Source organism: Podarcis cretensis (genome assembly GCF_951804945.1).
Source record: "Podarcis cretensis genome assembly, chromosome: 6".
NCBI lineage: Eukaryota > Metazoa > Chordata > Lepidosauria > Squamata > Lacertidae > Podarcis > Podarcis cretensis.
In genome coordinates, this window is record NC_137175.1 from 41,097,798 (window position 1) to 41,119,432 (window position 21,635).

The 21,635-nt window shown below is 43.0% G+C and overlaps 1 protein-coding gene across 1 annotated transcript in view; it reads right to left on the minus strand.

Moving 5' to 3' along the window:
• Window positions 1-16,049: 16,049 nt before the first annotated feature.
• The window catches only part of MAPKAPK2 (MAPK activated protein kinase 2), an 89,206-nt gene continuing 83,620 nt past the window's right edge, over window positions 16,050-21,635 (minus strand). Inside the window, exons 7-10 of the mRNA XM_079979860.1 lie at window positions 20,323-20,447; window positions 19,084-19,169; window positions 18,549-18,629; window positions 16,050-18,035 (exon numbers count right to left, since the gene is read on the minus strand). Of these exons, the coding sequence (XP_079835986.1) occupies window positions 17,892-18,035; window positions 18,549-18,629; window positions 19,084-19,169; window positions 20,323-20,447 (436 nt within the window). The 3' untranslated portion in view covers window positions 16,050-17,891. The remainder of the gene's footprint in view (window positions 18,036-18,548; window positions 18,630-19,083; window positions 19,170-20,322; window positions 20,448-21,635) is intronic.

The window sequence follows — 21,635 nt, forward strand, 5'->3', positions numbered from 1 at the left end:
CCTCCCTAGACCCCGGCCGGGGACCTAGGGAGCATCAGGGTTATCCAGTGTGTGTGGGGGGGATGGGCCAGCTCTGGAGAACATATGTTCAAGCAGAGATAGCCGCCCCCGTTACGCCGCCGCAGGGGAGAGCAATGACGACCTTTCGGCATACGGCCAAAGCCTCCCTTCAAAAACCCCTTTAACGGGGAACCCTGGTATCGCCGCTGCAAAGAGGAAGATGGACTAAAGGATTCCGCCCAAGGCCTGATACCGCCAAAGTTGTGACGTTTTGCTACGGGAAAGGCGAAACCTGCCAATGCAGGGAAATTCCTTTCCGGCCCTTTAACAGCGACCTTATCGTAGCAGCGCCCGCATACCTGTGGAGACAGGTTAACCTGCAAAACCTATGAAGAAAAGATAACCTGCAAAAGAAGGCATTAACTGAGGGTGGGTAGGGTGGGAGAAGCTCTGGAGCCAAGTGAGGATTAACAATTAAGATCCACCCTCTATTGTGTGGGCAGGTAATCCCTCCCCCTACCTGGCCTGGTTTCCCTGGCAACGCTTCTCCCAGGTGGGATTGGACAACTCACTGGGGTAGGCGGGGACCTCCAGGTATCCCACCTGAGGGAAGGCAAAGCCTATGCTGATGGGGCCACTCCAGATCCAGGGCTGCACGCGTCCCCGCAAAGGGCGCCCCCCGTTTTAAGTGGGGAGCGGTCATTGTGGTATTACCACCCCTCAGACAAACCAGAATGAATGCTCATTAAATACCAGGCATACTCTAATCTCTGTGCAAGCAGGATAAATGCTCAAAAAACAGTTCATCTGGAGGTGCCCTTTGTCTTACTCCCTTAACCACAGAAATGCAATTAGGGACAGCATCATCCCCTGTACTGGATATTTTCTTCCTGCTACATCAAGGAACACACGTGTTAATCATCTCTTTGTCACATCCTTGTTGACAAATCCTGGAAATATCTGGGGACCAAAAGATGGAGCATAAGAATGCTGTTGGGTAGGTGGCAACTTCTTCAAAGTAATATGAAAGATTAAAGGAAAGTCACGTTCACTTGTTTGGGGAGAGAAGGGGGAAGGTGCTGTCCTGATTTCAATAGCTCTTCCATTTGTGCAACGTTCTAAAAAGAGGAGAGATGGTCCTGCCCTGCCCCACTCTCCTTTCAGGCCAAAAGAATGGGGCAAGCTGGAGAACTGCCACTAACACAACACCATGGAAAAACATTGCAAGGTAGGCTGCTCTCAGACCTTCTCCTCAGCCTTCTAATCAATCCACGAGTCATGAATGGGGCCTACTCCTCCTCTGGGTGATCATGCTCCATCTCTGAAACCACAGCAGCAGAAGACATAATGTGCTCTTGTGGGCACACTTTCCCTAGTGTGAATGGTGCTTCCTATCCCTCTACAGCAGACATGACTAACCTGTGGCCCTCTAGATATTTTTGGATTCTAACACCCAAGAGCTCTAGCCAGCATGGCCATTAATCAGGGTTGATGGGACTTGTAGTCTGGCAACTTGTGGAGGTCAAAGATTAGCCACCTCCACCATACAGGAGAGGGCACCTCCAGACATTCTTTTTGTGTGTGTGTGCATTCATGTTTATATGCGTTCTTGTTGCTATCAGGACAGCCATACACAATCACATTTTCAATATTTTTAAAATGTCGTAGACTCTCCTTCATTGGAGGTTTTCAAGCAGAAGCTGGATGGTCAGCTGTCATGGGTGCTTTAGTTGTGATTCCTTCATTGAAAGGGGTTGGACTAGATGACCATTGTGGTCCCTTCCAACTCTACAATTCTATTAAAGTGGTACCTCAGGTTAAGAACTTAATTTGTTCTGGAGGTCCGTTCTTAACCTGAAACTGTTCTTAACCTGAAGCACCACTTTAGCTAATGGGGCCTCCCATTGCTGCTGCACCACTGGAGCGCAATTTCTGTTCTCATCCTGAAGCAAAGTTCTTAACCTGAGGTACTATTTCTGGGTTAGCAGAGTCTGTAACCTGAAGTGTATGTAACCCGAGGTACCACTGTATTCTATTATTCTATGCTGCTTCATTTCCAATCAGTGCATATCCAGTAAGTAACTTCTGAAATCCTGTGACCTTTTCTACCATAAATGTTCTGACTTTGGTTTGGCTTTTGTTGAACGATAGCTCCTCTCAGCAGTGATAGTGTGGTAACGAGGGGGAAAGCACTGCAGAATAATCTGAAGCAGAATAAGTCTACCTCTAATGCACTGTTGTGTCAAGCAGATGATGCAGAATACACATGTGAAAAAACACAAGCCTGGAAGCGTCCAAGGAGATGCCTGTGCATGCTTCTCTCTGTGTTTCTTGCTCTCTCTCTCTCTCTCTTTCTTGCATACACAAACACACACTCAAAAAGCAATGAGGCCATAGCTGTGTGCCTGTACGTAATAAATTGAGACACCTGATTTAGACAGGTGGCAACATTTTGCTTTCCATAGCAAATAAGCTGTGCAGAATGTGAAGGGAGTGGATTAATGTAGCAACCAGACAGTCTTGAATTTAATTATTGTAATTTTTTATGTCTTTTTATGATGTTCAAAAGAATCTGTGCAAGCAGGTGACCACAGACTATCTTTGATCTGTGTTCCAGACATCACAGACCTTTGCAGAGAGTCTGAGGTTTGCATAAAATAGGTCAGATTATGCCATTGTCTTTCATATGGGCTTGACATATGTACTGTTGTAACAAAGGTTGATAGAGGAAGAGGCCTCAGTCCATGACTTCCCTCTGCACATTAATATACTCTTTCTTACCCCTGCCCAGCCTCCAAGTCACCGGCCCAACAAAAATCAATTGCTTATTAAAGTTACAATTACTCAGGTTACAAACTTTAAATTCTCGGAATGATTGAAGAATCCAGTAACAGTAATACTATCCAAAGAATGAAACAGATGTTGAAATTCACCACCTTTGCACACTTTATTAGTGGGGTGACAGAATGAAAGTCTGCAGGTGCAGCTTCTCAAAACATGAAATCGCAGTGAAAGCAGGAAAAGCAATAATTGCTCATTTCCTGCAGAAAGCCTCTCTTAGGAAAAAGAAGATTGCATTGCTACCAATGGATGACATGCTACAATTCTTTTTGTTTCATGAAGAGGAGCAGCACGGGCTCAGGCCATTTTCACACTATCCCACTTGTAGCACAGTAATATAGTTTTCTCAATTTGGTATTGTTCTCATCCTCAACAGCCTCCATCTAGATTGATTCTAGCTCTTGCCATATATAAGGGTGGGTATGGTTCTACAACATGGTCAACTATCATGAACATTTTTTTTATTTTTATTTTTGTCATCATAGCAAGAGTGACAGTTAATATATTCTGTGCAGAGTAAAAGAGTAAAAGCCAACGGAGAGTTGCTTGGCCCAAACTGGGCTGTTGTCTTTGGTGCACTTTCTCAGTTTTGTAATGATAAAGAAAACCACACCTCTGGACCTTTGAGACAGATGCTTTTTCTCTCCATGAAATATTGCAACTCTACCCTTAATGCTCAGGAGTATATTACTGTCCTTAGGCATCTTTGTGCACAGTGTCTGCTGGTTGTATGGTTGGGATGTGGGCAGTCTTGAACTTCAGGAATCTGGGGGCAAGAGGCTATGCATTAATGCAGACACAACAGCAGCAAGTTGGTCACCAGCAGGCTCCAGAGCTCTTGATCTGTATCATTCAGTTCTGCTGTCCCCATTTCTTAGGGTCAGCCATTATTACCCGACAGCCATCCTTACTGTCTGTAGCAATTACTGTCTATATTTCACCTGCAGGAATACTGCTTTTACTGCACATTTCATCATACATGTCACGCTCCTCTCAGTGTGAAAAGCATTCTGCATTTGTCACCAGAGAGGTTGGTGAAAAGGCAGAGGTACAAGCAGATGGGAATTCACAGACTTTTGAAAAATGCCTCTCTTAATGAATGACTATTGTGATGTTGTATCAGAGCAAAGTAGGAATATGCATGGCTGGGTGGTGTACTCAGGGGAAATCCTGGAGAGAAATTTCCTAAGTTTCCCTTAAGGTGAGGAGTGAGTTCTTTCTCATCTACCTGTGAGGGTCTGGTTAGGGATTAATGTGGCCTGTAGCTATCAGGCTACAAATGAGGGGTGTGTGTTGTGTTGTGATCGCAGCTGCATAAGGCTCTCACTTCAGGAAGGAAGGCCAGTAGGAAGAAGTCAGGGTTGCTGGTATGCATCTACTCTTTCTCTAAAATTATTGGAGGCACAGCAGGTAAGGGAAGGCCGCTGACATTTTGCTAGCAGTTTTCCTGTTGCCTTTATCAGCCACTATGCCTTTTTTTCTTTATTGTATACAGGCTACTGGGGGCCCAGAAGTAGAGGGGTGGTTATTTCATTCTGCTTGTGGGAAGACAGTATGTCTTATATAAGGGAAGTGGTTGTATGGGGGAAATCTGTTCTGGGTGACAACTGCAGGGAAGGAAGCTAAGCTTGGTAGCAGCACACCACTAAGTAAAGTTTGTTCCATCTAATGCAGTCCCCATGCATGATTTGTAATCTTGTAAATACTATAGGTAGAATGTGCTGTTTTCACTCTTAAACCAACCAAAGCAAATTAAAGCACCATTTTTCAGCCAGAAGCTTCTCTGCTCTGCCTTCATCTTTGGGCAGGGAACACGTTGTTGCGTCATTAGATAGGGTGAAGGAGGATGACAACAGTCAATGGGGGAATCTGTCCAGACTAACTAGTATGACCAGCATGTAATTATCCTGACACTGAGGTGCAATGATCAGAAAAGTATTTTGGGTTTCTGCACAAATTATGTTGTGGTTTCCCCCTCATGCCTTAATAGTCATTTTCTCATAACCAGGATCATCCCCCCTAACCCTTGCTTTCATATAAGTCCTCGACCGTTATCTCCTTATTAGTTATTTAGTGAACTAAAGAAGTCGTTGTTGAGTTGTCAGTATTGTAAAGTAGGGTAGTGGAGCATTTTGAGGGCTTTTGTTTGGTTCTATGAGTCAGATAAATTATGCTGGCTACTGTGTGGTACATGAGGTCAGGGCTACACATATATATAGGCAGCTTCTCAGAAACAAAGTTGGCTTCAGTTAAATAATTTGAAAAGAAATGTCTCGACACAAATTGGTTTACCAAAGGGTCATGTGAGTTACTCAGCTATTCACGTGTGAATTAAAGTTAGAACACAGTTTGGGTGAGTGTCCCCCGACCAAAGGAAGTCTGAAGTGGGAATGCCAGCAATATAGTAACCAGTGGGGGATCTCTGAGGTTTTTTGTTAACAGATATAGTAACTTTTTCAGTCAGCTTTTTCATTTACTGATAGGTATCGGCTTTCTCACAATTGAGAAATTGTCTCTAAGCCTTGGTTAACAAAAGGATGCAGTGGGCCTCCCACAGTTACCTCTTCCACTTAGCTGATAAGCACTTTCCCATGTTACCAGTGTACAGTAAGTAGGAAGCCAATGGCTGAGAAACCATTTTACGGCAGCAACTCTCAAACGGGGTACACATCTGCACATGTAAAACACTATGATACAATTTTAACAGGCATGGATCCCTTCCCCAGATCCTGGGGACTGTAGTTTGTTAAGAGTGTTGTCAGGAGACCTCTGCTTCCCTCACTGGAGAGCCAGTGTGGTGTAGTGGTTAAGAGCGGTAGTCTCGTAATCTGGTGAACTGGGTTCGCGTCTCCGCTCCTCCACATGCAGCTGCTGGGTGACCTTGGGCTAGTCACATTTCTCTGAAGTCTCTAGCCTCACTCACCTCATAGAGTGTTGGTTGTGGGGGAGGAAGGGAAAGGAGATTGTTAGCCGCTTTGAAACTCCTTCGGGTAGTGATAAAGTCGGATATCAAATCCAAACTCTTCTTCTTCACAGAGCTGCAATTCCCAGAGCTCCGCAGGAAGATGAAGATATGGTTAAACCACTCTGGTATTTGTAGCACCGTGACAGGAATAAGAGTCCCCTAACAACTCTCAGCACCCTTACCAAACTACAGTTGTCAGGATTCTTTGGGGAAAGCCATGACTATTAAAGTGGTAGAGTGAAGCTTTAAATGTTAAATGGTGTGGATGTGGCCAAAAATAGTGTCAATGGAGCCACTGTCACAAACTCCCAGAAGCATGTCAAAAGAGATAAGCAATGAGAGACTCAGGGTTCAGTTCATATGGAATGACGGTCAGCAGAGGCTGTGGTGTCTTTAGGATATATAGCTTTATTTACACATATATACAACCCAAGCATAATATGGAGGGGCTCACAGAATTAACACCCTGACAGATCTTACTTCTCCCTTGGTCACAGGGCTCATCCACACTTCCTTTTGTGCCATGCTTCGAGGCACAGGTCCATGTTTTCCCCAGGAAAACCTGCCTTTCACCACTGAATCGGAACAAACGGCAATTGGGCTTTCAGTGGATTGCTATTTGCTCTGAATCAGTGGTAAAACATGGGTTTTCCAATTATTCTCCACAGTGTCTTCAACTGCTCAGAGGTTTGCTAGATATTCACCAAACATTTTCTTATGGTATCCTTAACTTGCCTATTCATATCCGATTGATAATTCATTTCAACATTTGATATTTGACAGTGTTTCATACTTGTACAAGCTGACATGGGCAGCTAACATGGACAAGCAGCATGCAATGTTTGTTGACATTAAATTACCGTATATTTAGCAGCTGGCCACATTGTATGTTTTAGCGGACATCAAATATGTAATATTCAAAACTATCAACAGTTTCCAGTAAAGTTACATTGACTCCGTTTTGGGATGGACGGGGTGGAATTCACAATATTTTTAAAAAAGTATCTTGAATCTGAAATATCCCATCCAAGGGGGCCGCTAGGGGGCGCCTTGGAAGATGGCGGATATTAACATCTATCCAGCTCGCACGAGGTAATTAAAGGCTGATTATGGGGAGTATATCAGTCTCCCTTCATCTCTCCAGGGGGGAGAGATGCTGTTTTCACCCGCTGTTGCCATAAATCACCCCCCGAGTTCGGAAGGGGGTGAGGCACTGGGTGCATAACCCTCGGTGGGCCTTGGAACTCCTCCAAAGCTGCTTCCAGGAGCGAAACTAGTTGTGTTACTTAAAAGGAAAAAAATTGGGAAAGATAACACACATGCTTCAAGAGAGGCAGGAGGTTTTTATCTGCTAACAATTTTACCACTAAAAGGAAGAAGACTGAGACGGACTGAGAAGGAAGATTACATCAAAGTACTACAAATATGGTATGTGGATTGGAATGCCAGAACTAAGGGGGGGGGACAACTTTTTATTTCTTTTGCTCTATGTGATTATTAATAACCCTCCCTCTGAAGATCTGTCACAGAAATAAATTGCAAATGGGACTAAAAATGAATTGTGTAGCAATAACAATGAACTTAAAGGTTTTACTCTGTGAAGGATTTGGAAAGAAGAAGGGCTCTCTCTTGTGACGCAGTAAGAATGGAAACTTGATAAGAGACCTGTGTTGCTGGAGTTGGTCTTGGGGAGGGCGAGCTGAAGATATATTATTTTCGAGGAGATTGCAAACTGGAAGGGGCAGCCCTCCTGCAAAAAGATTAATTTACGATGCAACAGGTCGGAAAAGCTAAAGAGCGTGTTTCTAGACTGTATTTCATCGGAACGACAAAAATGGCGATTTCTCGCTCGAGCGGAAAGGACTGTTGGAGGAGAGTGATTTACGAGAGAGCAGCACAAAGCCCACACAGAAATACAAATAAGACTGTCTTTTTCAACCCACTTGCAGAGCATATCGGAGGAAAATGGAAAGGAAAATGAGTAATGACAAGTATTGAGAAGAGGAGAGTGGAAACATCATTCTTAATATGGAAGCAGAACAAATATTCGAGGATTGGACTCCTGCCAATCAAGAAGCATGGGTACCCCCCACAAAAATTTATAATTTGGAAAACAATTGGATTATATGATATGTATTGTTATAATTTGGACTAATTGATTTGATGTGTTTAATTTGGAAATATGAAATTTAATAAAAATTATTATTATTATTTTTAAAAAAGAAATATCCCATCCAAACTTTTAGTGGCAAAATTGGAAGATTTATCAGATTTTTGAATTTGTTAAAATATTGTGTTGACAGTTTCCTCTGTATTTTATTACTTTATAATATTATGAAGTTTTAATGATGTCATTGTACCTCATCATTATACTTTTCTATGAGTTGGAAGCTTGTAAATAATCTTACAAATACATACATACATACATACATACATACATACATACAGCTCTACATTTCACTTGCCCACCTGACTATTTCACCCCACACCTATATTCCTGGGGTAGAATTAAGCGTCACTAGAATACAATTTTCCATCTGTGGCCATTTCTGTTTACCTGGTAGAACAATCACCCCTCTCCTGTCCTGCATTTTCCCAACCATCCAGAGTGAATGGGGGGGGGGGAGCACGAAGCAGCAGGGAGAGAAGAGAGAAGCTCTATTGTGCTAGTGGGTGATCTTGCATTGGCTTCTGCTAGTGCACCAGATTACAGCAGTTTAATCTGGGCCCTGGGGACTTTTCCCCATATAATTCATCATGTGCTAGATGGAAATCAGAGCACAGGGTGAAGCTGTTACAACAATCATTTTGCCATGCATTCAGAATTTAGAGCAGGCCAAGGAACGAGAGCTAAGGCGCAGTATTGTAGCGTATGCAAGCTTTTAGTCGCTTATCTTTTAACTGTCTCTTTGTCAACTTCCGGTTAGTAACTCATTATTTGTCTTGGCATATTGGTGTTGGTGAATGTTCCCGGAACAGTGTTGTACTGATGTTAGATAAAGCAGTAAGCGAGTGCCATCGTGTTCACACTGGCTAGCAGAGCAATTTTTAGGCTAGGCCCATTGTGTTTAAATGGCATATTTCCATACACAGGTGGTAACCATTTCATGTAGGGATTCCGTTCCTGGCCCCCGCAGACATTAGCAGAACATACATAAGCATGTCCCACCCCCTTATGCCCCTCCCCCTTATGCCCATGTTACACCCTCTTCTGGGTCCAAAAGGACCTGCGCATTGGTGATCACACCTCAGCTGGTCACTCCTAAAATGCTCACCACCTGTAACTAATCTAGATTAACATCCAAATAGCTTTGGCAAACATTTCAAGATTAGAAAATCTGTAGTAATTGGTGAGCCCCATTGCCGTTATATAAGAGAACAAGGGAGGCGTTCATGATGAGTTCTGGCACCTCTTTTTCTGGAAAAATAGCACTGGTGCTATGTACAGTGGTGCCTCGCAAGACAAAAAGAATCCGTTCCGCGAGTCTCTTCGTCTAGCGGTTTTTTCGTCTTGCGAAGCAAGCCCATTAGCGGATTAGTGGATTAGCGCTATTAGCGGCTTAGCGGTTTTTAGCGGCTTAGCGGTTTAGCGGATAAGCAGATAAGCGGCTTAGCGGCTTAGAAAAAGGGGGGGAGGGGAAAAAAGTCGGAAAAACTCGCAAGACATTTTCGTCTTGCGAAGCAAGCCCATAGGGAAATTCGTCTTGCGAAGCACCTCCAAAACGGAAAACCCTTTCGTCTAGCGGGTTTTTAGTCTTGCGAGGCATTCGTCTTGCGGAACACCACTGTATTAAATCACTTGGTCATCTTTCTCAAAAACTATGCAACGTGATTTACATTAGACAGCATCAGACAAAATTTGACAACCATCTGCTATCACAGCAACAAGCAAGGTACTGCTTATAGTCAAAATGTGTTTGCAACAATTTTACCTGGAACTGCATCAGCCATTTGCAAACAAGAAATTGGTGCAAGTACTGAGAATTTAGAGGATTCTGTTGAAAACTAAAGTTGTTAATCTAATAAACATTTATTGATGTACTGTATTTTTCCATGTATAAGACTAGGTTTTTTTAAAGCAAAAAATTAGGTTTAAAATTGGGGCTCGTCTTATACATGGGTAGTGCTGAGGGGTGTTTTCTTAATTTGGAGTCCCCAAAAATAGGGGGCGTCTTATACATGGGGGCATCTTATACATGGATAAATACAGTAAATTCTTCCATAAGGCCTCTGGTTAGTTTAGGGTGGGGAAAACTGCCGCCACTATACATGTATGATGGGGAAGCATTTGATTTTACTTCCCAATATCACATGCTATTGTGGTTTGGAATTTAAAATATGAGTTGGCCTGAGTGAGTCTATATGACGGTGTTAGTTATATAACACCATAAACAAACAGCATCAGAGAAGACCACAGACTTCTCTCATCAAACTAGCTGGCTACCACTTCTGCCTTTTATGGGGAATATTTTTAACTGGGAGAGAATTTAGGCCAAATAAAAATATGCTGATTATGGATGACAACTTTTTTCACATCCTTTTGATTGTAAGCCTGAGGGCAATGGCTATCTTACTACTGTGTTTGTTTGTTTTTGTACACCATGGTGAGGTCTTTTTTGGCTAAAAAGCAGGTTATGAGTCTATGGCCATACTACCCTGAACACGCCCAAACTCGTCTGATCTCGGAAGCTAAGCAGGATCAGGCCTGGTTAGTACTTGGATGGGGAAAAGCAGGTTATGGACAGGAAGCATAGAAACATAGGAAGCTACATTATTCTGAGCCCAGCCATTGGTCCGTCTAGCTCAGCAATGTCGGAACTGACTGGCAATAATTCTCCAGGGTTTCAGGCAGGGGTCTCTGGGCCTTACCTGAAGATGCCAGGAATTGACCTTCAGGGTGCAAAGCAGATGTGGTGCCACTGAGCTATGGCTTTTCCCCATGGTTTCAATCAATTATTCTAAAGCGTCATCAGTGAGAATTTTTTCCTGCTCAGTGCGAAGCAGTGGTCTCTGTATGCTACCTTGAGTGCTGGAAAGACAGCTTGTAATGTTTAAAACGATAGTTGTGGTGCGAATGAAGAACTCATTGCGCATTATCAAATAAGTAGGTTTGTTAAGAACTGGAAATCCAGTGATGGGATTATTATTATTTATTAAATTTGTATGCCGCCCTTCATCTGAAGATCACAGGGGCAGTTTACAACATAAAAATACAAAATGAAAATACAAAATACTTGACAAAACAAAAGCCAAGCAAACCAATAACCTCCCCTCCCACAGACACATTTTAAAGCCCATAGAATGTTAATCAGCCCAATGCCTGGTTGAAAAGTTTTCACCTGTCACCTAAAGATGTGCAATGAAGGTGCCAGGAATGTAGGAAGGAAGGCGAGAGGGTAGAGAAAAGAGGTGTTGGGTTGCACTAATACTCTAGTAGAGGAGTAGCCTCCATTTACTTTATTTTGGGATACGGTTGTATGGATCCAAATGGCGTTGTTGAAAAACCAGAAGTGTTGATGTCTGCTAAACATGTGCTTGCTGGTTTGGGTATATTTTCATTACTAAATAGAACACAGGGAATGGGAGTAAACCTGGCACCCGTTCTCTCCTTCCTACTCTGAGAACTTTATTCCCAGTAGACTCACTTTTGCCACTGGAGATAGACTGGGAGTGGGGAATTAAAGTGTGCAGCGCAGCGAAGCAAGCAGTAGGGGGGAGTATTTTACTCCTGTCTCCCATCCATTTAGGCTGTGATCCTAACCCCCACTTACACGAGAGTAAGGTCCATTGAATTAATGTCTGCTTCTGAGTATGCATGGTTAGGATTAAAGGTAAGAGTAAAGGGACCCCTGACCATTAGGTCCAGTCGTGACTGACTCTGGGGTTGCGGTGCTCATCTCGCTTTATTGGCCAAGGGAGCCAGCATACAGCTTCCGGGTCATGTGGCCAGCATGACTAAGCAGCTTCTGGCGAACCAGAGCAGCACACGGAAACGCTGTTTACCTTCCCGCTAGAGTGGTACCTATTTATCTACTTGCACTTTGATGTGCTTTCAAAGTGCTAGGTTGGCAGGAGCAGGGACCGAGCAACGGGAGCTCACCCCGTCGCGGGGATTTGAACCGCAGACCTTCTGATCAGCAAGTCCTAGGCTCTGTGGTTTAACCCACAGCACCACCTGCGTCCCATGATTAGGATTACGTTGTGATTTAAAAAAATATATAGACCCACATAGACCCGTCTATTTTTATAGCCAAACAGTGAGTGTGTGTTTAGCAAACATACTTATGTGTCATTTGGTCCTATGCATTTTAGTTCCAGAGTGATTTAATATTTGTTGTGCTGTACTATCTAAACTTTGCTGTACTATCTGAACTTTACTTATTATCACTTTGTTAAAAAAATGTCTAAACTAACCACCAATCCAAGTACAGTGGTACCTCAGGTTAAGAACTTAATTCGTTCTGGAGGTCTGTTCTTAACCTGAAACTGTTCTTAACCTGAAGCACCAGTTTAGCTAATGGGGCCTCCCACTGCCGTCGCGTGATTTCTGTTCTCATCCTGAAGCAAAGTTCTTAACCCGAGGTACTATTTCTGGGTTAGCGGAGTCTGTAACCTGAAGCGTCTGTAACCTGAAGCATCTGTAACCCGAGGTACCACTGTAATCTGATAATACAATAAACCATAAGACATCATAAAATAGTAAAGACTAAAAGGCAGCAGCTAAAAACCCTTTAAAATGGCTGGGCAAACATGTCTTAAACTGGCACTGAAAACATTGGAATGCCAATTCATCTCCTCTAGGGTGGGAATTTCAAAACCAGGGTGCTACCACAGAAAAGGCACCTTTCTGCAAGTATAACTCACTTCAGCAAGTGGCGGCATTCAGAGAAAGACCTCAGTCGGCAATCCTAATAATCATAACACTACGTTAAGTTGTCTCTAAAGTATCTTTCTTTCTAGGGAGGAAAATGGTGATGATGTAAAACAAACAAACCCTGAACATAGTTATTTATAGACATATGTACCATCTGATAAAACTCATTATCAGTGTTCTAATAAATATTCCTTCCTCCCCACCTACAGAAGGTGGTTGTGTCCGTAATCGTTGTCATTAGGTGAAAAAATAAAGCATCATCTTTGCTCAATTTGTTCCAAACACAGTCATAAAATGATATATTTATCTCACAGCTAGCCGTGACTTCCAGTTATACTTATGATGCAGCAAAATGGCATCACGCCTTCAATTTATCTTGGAACATGTTGTTTTGAAATTACCTCCGGTTTTCAGTAGAAATTCTAAAGCAGCACCTTCTTATAAAGTGAATTAAAGGTCAACATGAACCCAATAACTTAACAAAGGTAATTAACACACTGTAACATCTATCAAGTATTTGTAAACACTGTTTATAAACACAGTTTTATACCGTTTCCTGTTCTGAGGTCAGTTCTGTGCAAATTGCATGCGAACAGGGGCTTGGATACAAAAAGCCCCACGTGCCAGCGGGCTGCAAATCCATCCAGTGAGGTTGCTTATTTTCCATCCCAGCCTGCATACACTTTTGCAGCCCTTTTCATACTGAGGCAGTGTTAAAGCTGGTGTCGATGTTTTGCCATACTTTAATAAGATCCCTGCTTGCAATTCAAAATTCTTAATTCTGACAAGCAACCAATTAGATAGCTTACCTTAAACCTGGGGTGCAGAACCTTTTTAGCCGGGTGGGCTAACTCTTTACCTACCCCCTCCAGACAGGCAGAGTTTGACAGGTGGCTAGGGCCACCCACCTCTCCCTCATCTGATGTCATGATGATATTAGGTGATTGATAGGCGGGTGGTTTCAACCGCTTGCCAAAGTTGGCCTGTGGTTTGGGGGAAAGGGTCTGCTTCATCTACACATTCCCCACAGAATGCAGGATGGCTAGGACCATTTGCTTGAGAACTTTGAATCTCATTCAGCTGGACTCTGAACCTCCTGAGCAAGTTCACGTCTACATTCAAATTCTCACCACCTCCCACTCATTGACAAAACAGTTCCTTTGAACTGTGATGCCTTCACAGAAATGAGTGCCATTTCATATTTGTTTTACTCTCAGCTAGGAGCAAAGTGTGAGAAAAAGAGTGTGTTGCTACTTCCATCAACAGAGTTGCAACCCCAAGGATGCCACCATTCTAACTCATGAGACCAAATTCAACTAGATAGTTGCACTAGTGGGATCTAGCACCATGACTTCTTGTAACACAATGGGGTTTCCTCCTCTCCTCCCCCTGGGACCCTTGCTATGGCAAGAATGTGCCCATAGAAACATTTGACTATTTTCTTATTTGGTACCTGTTTTCTTACAAGCCGCTTTCAACATGAAAGCTATTATGCGGGGAGCGGGTACAGCCATTGATTGAAACTTAGTCAATGAGGCCAAGAATCATGACTCTTTTTATGCCAACTTGGCACTCTTCAATAGAATTCACTTAAAAACAGATTTCTACAAGATTACCCACAACTCATGCGTGGTATCGCTAGCAAAATAAATGACTGTAACTCAAATTCTTGGATGAACTGCATGCAGCCTTCTTTGCATGAGTTGAAATGCAGTAAGGCCATAACAGTTATGGCTACTCTGGTGGAAATGAGCAAAAGTGTGAATTTTTGTTTTGTTTGCTTCATTCTTAGGCTCTTGTTATAATCTGTTGTGTTGATAAAATACCTCTGTAATAATATATATACTGAGAAAAGGCAATGAATATGTTGAAAAAAATAAGTGGAGTTTACCAGCTCAAAAAGAATGTATAAATTGGCCTCTAAGGGAATGAAGGTCCAAGCAACAAAAAATAGGCTGCTATATGGTGCATCAAGTGCCATTAAATAAATTTATATTGATGCAATATACTTCAGCATCTCAAATATATATATATATATTAACAAAGCAACAGAGCTGCTGGAAGGTACAAATCTGCCTATACAATTAACTATAATGCTGAGTTTTCAACAGCAAGAAAGAGGTTTCTCTGGTTTCCTTCTGTGTCACGTTGAGGTAGTTGAGCTGTTTCATTCCTCTGCTCAACTCATGGCTTCCAACTCTACAATTCGCCCTCAATGACAAATGCTGATTTCAGTGCTGTTTGCTCAGAAAAAGATACTGGCAAGCCAGTCTTTTCCAATGGCAGCCATACATGAGCTTTCACAACATTTTGTGTGTATACCGATAAGTGTTGCAAAGGCCAAATTACAATGCGTGTGCTGGAGAAAGCCTAAATTTGTCTGGTACCTTTGCCCTTCTATTTGTGTGCTCGCATGTTAAAATCTCTTGGCCAGATTTTAAACGCTGCATGTGACATCGGCATTACTGAAGCAGTGTCACAAAATCTAGAAAGCACTCTCTTTGAAACCCAGAATGCTAACTTAAAGCCAGTTTAAGGGCAATGGATGCACCAGAGCTAGACAACTGGCTCTGTCTAGTAGAGGCTTCCTGTCAATATAGAGCAGATCCACACCATACATTTAAAATACAGAACTTCCCCCAAAGAATCCTGGGAACTGTAGTTTCCTCTCACAAAGCTACAAATCCCAGCACCCTTAACAAAATAGTTTCTATAAATCTTTTTTTTGGGAGGTGGGAGTGTCCCACTTCTGACACCAGTGTAACACACCACTCCAATCTCTGGTGTGAGATTCCAGAAGTTCCAGGTGCTTACCCTAGTGTTACCCAGGCGTTTCCTTTTGGAAATGAGGAACAGCAGAGACTCTACAATATACAGTTTATTTACACATATATACAGCCTGAGCCTACAATGGAGGGGCAGACTGAAGTTAGTAGCACTTTGTTCCATCACTAGGGTCTGCCTGGGAATTAAGATCAAGGTCAGAGGCCTTGCTCTCTCAATGCCATCTCAGGAGATTCTTATGGGCAGCATCATATACTCTCCCCAACTGAATATTGCAGTAGATATCTGAAATAGATATTATTGAAGTGTCATATATACGATGCTCAATTCTTTTCATGTGGCTCTTCCATGCCAATATTCTCCAAGTAGCCACTGCTGGTATATGTCTGAAACTCCCTGCTTGCATGCTGTCTTTAGTATAATCCACAACTCATTATATGTGAAAAGCTGATCTGTATTAAAATCATAACTGGTAGAAAACTCTTTGATCACACTTCTGTGCTACAGATATAGCCAGCCCTTTCTGAACCAAAGCCTGTTCTGGCTTCCCCCACCCCCCACCATGGATCACACAAACACAAACTCTGATGTATTGGGTGTCTTTAATCCAAAATGGGGGAAAAGCAGAGCAAATAATTTTTTTTTCCAGCAATGAGACACCACCAACAACAAAAATTAAAACATATTTTTTTTACAAATTAAAATTTCATACAGTGTCTAAAATGCCACCTAAAAGCTAAACCTTTCTTTAAAAAAAAAGGGAAAGTGTGTGTTTTTAAAACACTAGTATGCCAGTGAAACAAACGTGGCAAAAGATATTCATTCATGGACTAAAGATATACAGAAAGAGGCAGAAAAAGGGATTGACCACCAGCATAATGAGGCAAAAGTTTATGTGAAGGAATACTTTCCTGCTTTTCTTCCCTAAGGTACAGGTAGAGTAAGACTCAAGAGAGCTTGACTTTAGACAAATGTGCCCAAGTCTGCAGCACATGTCAATTCCCTCCTTCAAACTTCAGCTGAGACTTTTTGGTTTTCTAGGCAGAATTCCCATCATCATATTTCCATATTAACATTTGTGCCATCTGGCTATTCAACACCCAAAGATGCTAAGGAATCCATCTAAAAAAGACTCATTTTTATGGTACTGTTTCTGTTTTTTCTTCACATATCAGAGTGTGCATGTGGCAGGTTCTGTCCCACATGAGCTCCAAGTTATATTCCAATGAGATGCAAATCTCAGATTTGAGCCTTTTGCTATGTGCTCCAAATAGTTGCAGTTTCCTGGTAAAGTAAAAGATCAGGATGGTTGTGAACAGCAACACAGAACAACGATGCAAGAGCCACAACAAAACAGCTGGAGTGGAGGATATGAGCCTGCAACCTTGCAGCATGAGATCTTTAGAACTGCATCAAGGTCTTAAGTTTTAACACTGCACAAGATGGTGGTGGAAACTGGGCAACAGGACATATTCTGATGTAGTGCTCCAGGAAGGCTGCATCAGTTATTGAAACAGATCAATCATGAACGTCTCCACTCAACAAACACCTACTTTCCATCCCTCCCACCCACCCAAATAACCCTGAGATCATAACTGAATTCTGGGTGCTTCGTAGACCCTCCCCACACACTACCCCTCAAAACTTCAAGGTAGAATACAGAAGGGGGTGGGCCTTCCTGCCTATACTTACAATATCCATCCTATCACATTATTACATACAATCCACAAACACACAAGTGAGAGGAAGTCAATCCTGTGATTGCACAGTTAGAGGCAGAAGGCTTTCAGTTTAAGGAGCCCTATTGTACTTGGGACAATAACTTCCCAAACTGAATTTAAGGTCCATCAGCCAAGGAAAAGTTCTTGATGTTAAATGAAGACCACAGTATCGTCAGTGCCTTTGTTTTCTGGTGGAATTCTTCAACAGCCCTGGCCTTTTGTTGTTGTTGTCGACACAAACTGAAAGCCTTTAACTCTAAAACAACAACCGCTGTACTCAGCACAGGACTCCTATCTTGATTTCAGCTCTACAGTAGTTTTAAAAATATAGATTATATATATTTTATTTATATTATTAACCTTTAAATGGTGATCACAGGAATTTCAGTGTCTCTGAAGGAGAAAAAAAACCAAGGGGGGATGTTACTAAACAAACAAACAAAATCTGATTACCAGAAATATTTCCCTACAGGACCAGGGGCTGGGAAATAACATAAAAGTATGTTTTGTACATAGAGCAGCTGTCTCCTGCTGGACCTCAGAAAGGTCAGAACCATGAGAGGCAGCTAAAAAAAAACAACTAGTCTGGTATAAAGATCTGAATTCCATGTGTTTGATATGACAGTCTTTATCTCCAATTTGTTTTTAAAAATATATAGATATAGTTATTGCTTTCACAACCACCAGGTTTGGCTCTACTGAATCCTCAGTGGGGGAGTGCTGTAGGTTCAGCGGGGTTTGCTTTCTTCCGCCTCTTCATAAGCAATGGGTTGGAGGAATCTTCGATTTTCTTAATCTTGATTTGTTCATAATCCACTCTCATGGTGGCCAAGGCACTTGTCATCTCCTCCTACAAATGTGAGGTAGAGGAAACAAATTAACATCTGGCTAGCCAAATTATTCTAGCTTCAGGCATTACTGTCATCCAGAGGAAAGATCCTATTTGTAACTTAACAATGGGCACAAAAGCCAGCTTCCAAGTTCAGACTGTGGTAGAGTGAGGAGGGCCTTTAAGTCTGCATATCTGGCATTACCTACTACAGTGGAACTTCGGTTTTCAAATGTAATCCATTGCGGAAGACCGTTCAACTTCCAAAATGTTTGAAAACCAAGGATCAATGGGCAGTTGGCAAAATCCATTGGGGAAAAAAGCAAAAACACGCTGCGGAAGCTTCCGGGTTTTTGGCATTCGGGTTCTGAATCGTTTGGCTTCCGAGATGCTCGAAAACTGAGGTTCCACTGTACAGGCTAGGAGTGGCTTGCAGCACTGATGGACAGGATCACAATCACTTACACCTGGAGTTGTGTAACCTTCATCCATGCTGCTTAGCAGTGTGTGAGATGAAACTTGCAGACAACTTACCTTAACGTCCTCCCAAAGATCTTTCTCTTCTTTCAGAACTCTGCTAGTGTGCAGCGGGGTTTGTGGCACTTGCATTGATTGCTGCAGAGGGAAGACAAATGGAGCTTTAGTCTAGTGGTTGGGGAGCCTCCGGCCTGGGAAACTCTCTTTCCAGTCCTTGGGACTTGCCAAGACTTCTTCTGTCCTTTTTTGACTGGCTGGGTGGTGATCATGCCCCTTGCCTGATCGGATGTAGTGGTGTGTGTACTGTAGAAGCCTCTGACTTCTGCATGGCTGGACTTCTGCATGGCTGGCCTACACCCAGTGCTCTGCCCACTTTCCCCTCTGGCCCCATCCACTTTTGCCTCTCTTCTCTCTCCCCTGCCCCCTTACTGGCATGCAGCTGCAGGAGTTTTCTCACAATGGAACTGGCGATTGAGCTGAAAAATGTTTCCCCTCTATCTATAAAGCTACCTCAGACTCCCTGCACTCATGTTTCTCAGCCTAGGCTTCTGCGTCAGTTTTTCTTCCTGAGAAATGACAGGTGGATTCTTACCATGATCCAAGGGTGATTCATGAACTCCATTATAGTCATTCGCTGGGTTGGATCCGTCTTCAGCAAATTCCGGATCAGCTGCTTAACTGAAGGTGGAGGAAAGGCAACAGCATTAACAACAACACACACTGTGTCTCGCCACCTCATTCAAAAGCTCTCTTCAGATGTTGCAGAAATCCTGAAGCTTGCACGGCAAAAGGAGAGACAATGTACACAAAGGGATGGGTCTATTTTAAGGAGAACATGCTTTGACTCATATAAAAACCTGAAGGGACTTCTCCTGAGCAAATACGTTGCTTGTGGAGATAACACATGAAAAGTACTCTGAGGACTCTTAATACTAATTAATTTTAGTACATATGAGTAATGTACTTGAAAGAATTGTCATGTGTGACATTGTGGGGCCTGGCCTTTTTGGGGGGGGTGCAGTGTTTATTTTTATTCATTTTCCCACTCTCCATGTTGCAACCTTTTTATATCATGCATGCACAAGATAACAAAGGGAGTGGGGAGAGTCAATCTGGCCATGGGCTGTTAGGGTGTGGAGGTCCAGGGGGAACCCTCACCTTGCCAAAGCCTCCAAACACAGGAGCAGAATCCCGTAGGGGAAGGAAGGAAAAGGAAGAAGAGAAAGGCAGGGCAAAGGAAAAGCAGAAGCTGTTATGTACTGAAGTTCTCACCCTGGGCCAGCAGGGGGATACTGTAGATAGTTATGCAAATAAGGGATTGAAAGTGACGTTCAGTGATTGGATAGTTTTAGAAAATTGTTACAGTTACGTTGTACTGGAGGCTCTATATAAGCAGGCTGACTGAACCCTTCAGTTCAGTTCTGTTCTGGCCTCTGAATAAACAAGAGCTGTTTGAAGAATCGCTGTGTTGTCTGATATGTTCACCCACAACTTAACAGAAGCCATGCTATGGGGGCAGCAGGCACTTTTTCTTCCCTGGCAGCAAAACACTCCAGCTATGGTGGCCCAGAACAATTTCTCTGAACCAGAGCAACGCCTCCTCTTGAGCCATAGCTTAGTCATGAATAAAAAGGCCACTCAAGAAAGGTAAGAGAGCCAAGGAATGAATAAGGTTAGTGCAGGGGTGGGTAATGTTGGGGGTTGTATTCCAACAACATCTGGAAGGCCACAGGTTAGCCAACCCTAGCCCAGAGAATCACATTTTTTCAGGTTTTGAAATCCCATTTTCCCTTTCAGAGGAGAATAGCAGCTTCTGTTCACAAACATTTACCTTCCTCAGATACTTCTGACCACTCTGGGTTGGGAAATTCGTACTGACCCATCCGGATCCGTTTCTTCATGCCCGGAGAAATGGCCAGACCATGGTTGGAATAGAAAGGGGGGTACCCGCACAACCTGGGCAAAAGAGAAAAATAGAGAAATGACATGTAGAAGAGAAGTCCATTTTGAATGCCAAACTGATCTAATGTGCTTCCCCCCCAAAATGGTATCATTTTTATTGTTTGTACTATAAAAGGCTGTCAGGTAAGAGAGTCCACTACAGCAGTGTGGAACCTCTAGCCTAAGGCTGTAAGTTAGGTTTGCTAGGCCTCTCTCTGCCTTAGGCCTGTGAGGCCATTTTTGGCAAACCACGCCTATCTGTCAGTCACTTGGCATCTGTTATCTCCAATCTAAACAATACAGTGCTAAGATGAGAGATAACTCTGTGCTCACTCTCTGAACAGGAAGTTGTCAAAGGGCTGGCAGCATTTTCCTGATCTTCCACCTTAGTGCTGTGAGACCACAGTCCTAACGTCAGAGAGAACACCCTGCTCCTGCTGTTTACTATCAAAGAGCAAACACGAGACTTATCTCTGATCTTTATGCTTATTGGACCTGGGGAATCATCTCTGTAGTTCCACTGTACTTCCAGGCACAGTGCAACACTGGAAAACTAGCCCTGACCCACAGCTCATATTGGAGAGAAAGGCTGAGGTCCCTCTTGTTTACACTTGTTGACAGAAAGCAATGGAGCACTCCCCATGGCAAACATGGAAAGCTGAATTGTGAACTTTTGTGAACCTGGATGATGAAGGGCCCTGGGGAGACAGGTTAAGGGCACAGCTGTGCTATACACGGAGCAGCAAGAAAGCACTAGCATCAGTGGGATAAGGAAACATGTTGTCTTGTACACATTTGCTTAGCATGTTTCCTGCCCTTCTCTTCAGCACAAATGCACTCCAAGCAGCAAACTAACTAAAAGGACATTAGGAAAAACAGGTTCCAAGGTACTTTCAATGTTAAAACCACTTTGAGGTGTGGCATGCTGCAAACCACCTGCCTAAATCAGGGGTGCCCAAACTTTTTTCAAAGAAGGCCAGATTTGATGACGTGAACATGTGTGAGGGCCGACCAAAGTTGTTGAGCTTTTTTTTTAGGATTGAAATTGCTGAGCTTTATTAGGATTTTACCCCAGGACATATGCTGCCACGGGGGCCATATTAGGCCCCCGAAACCGATTTAGGATATGCCTGGCCTAAATTCTATGAGCCGTTGTCTCAGTGCATTAGTAGCTCATCAACTGGGACAAACATTTTAGCAATG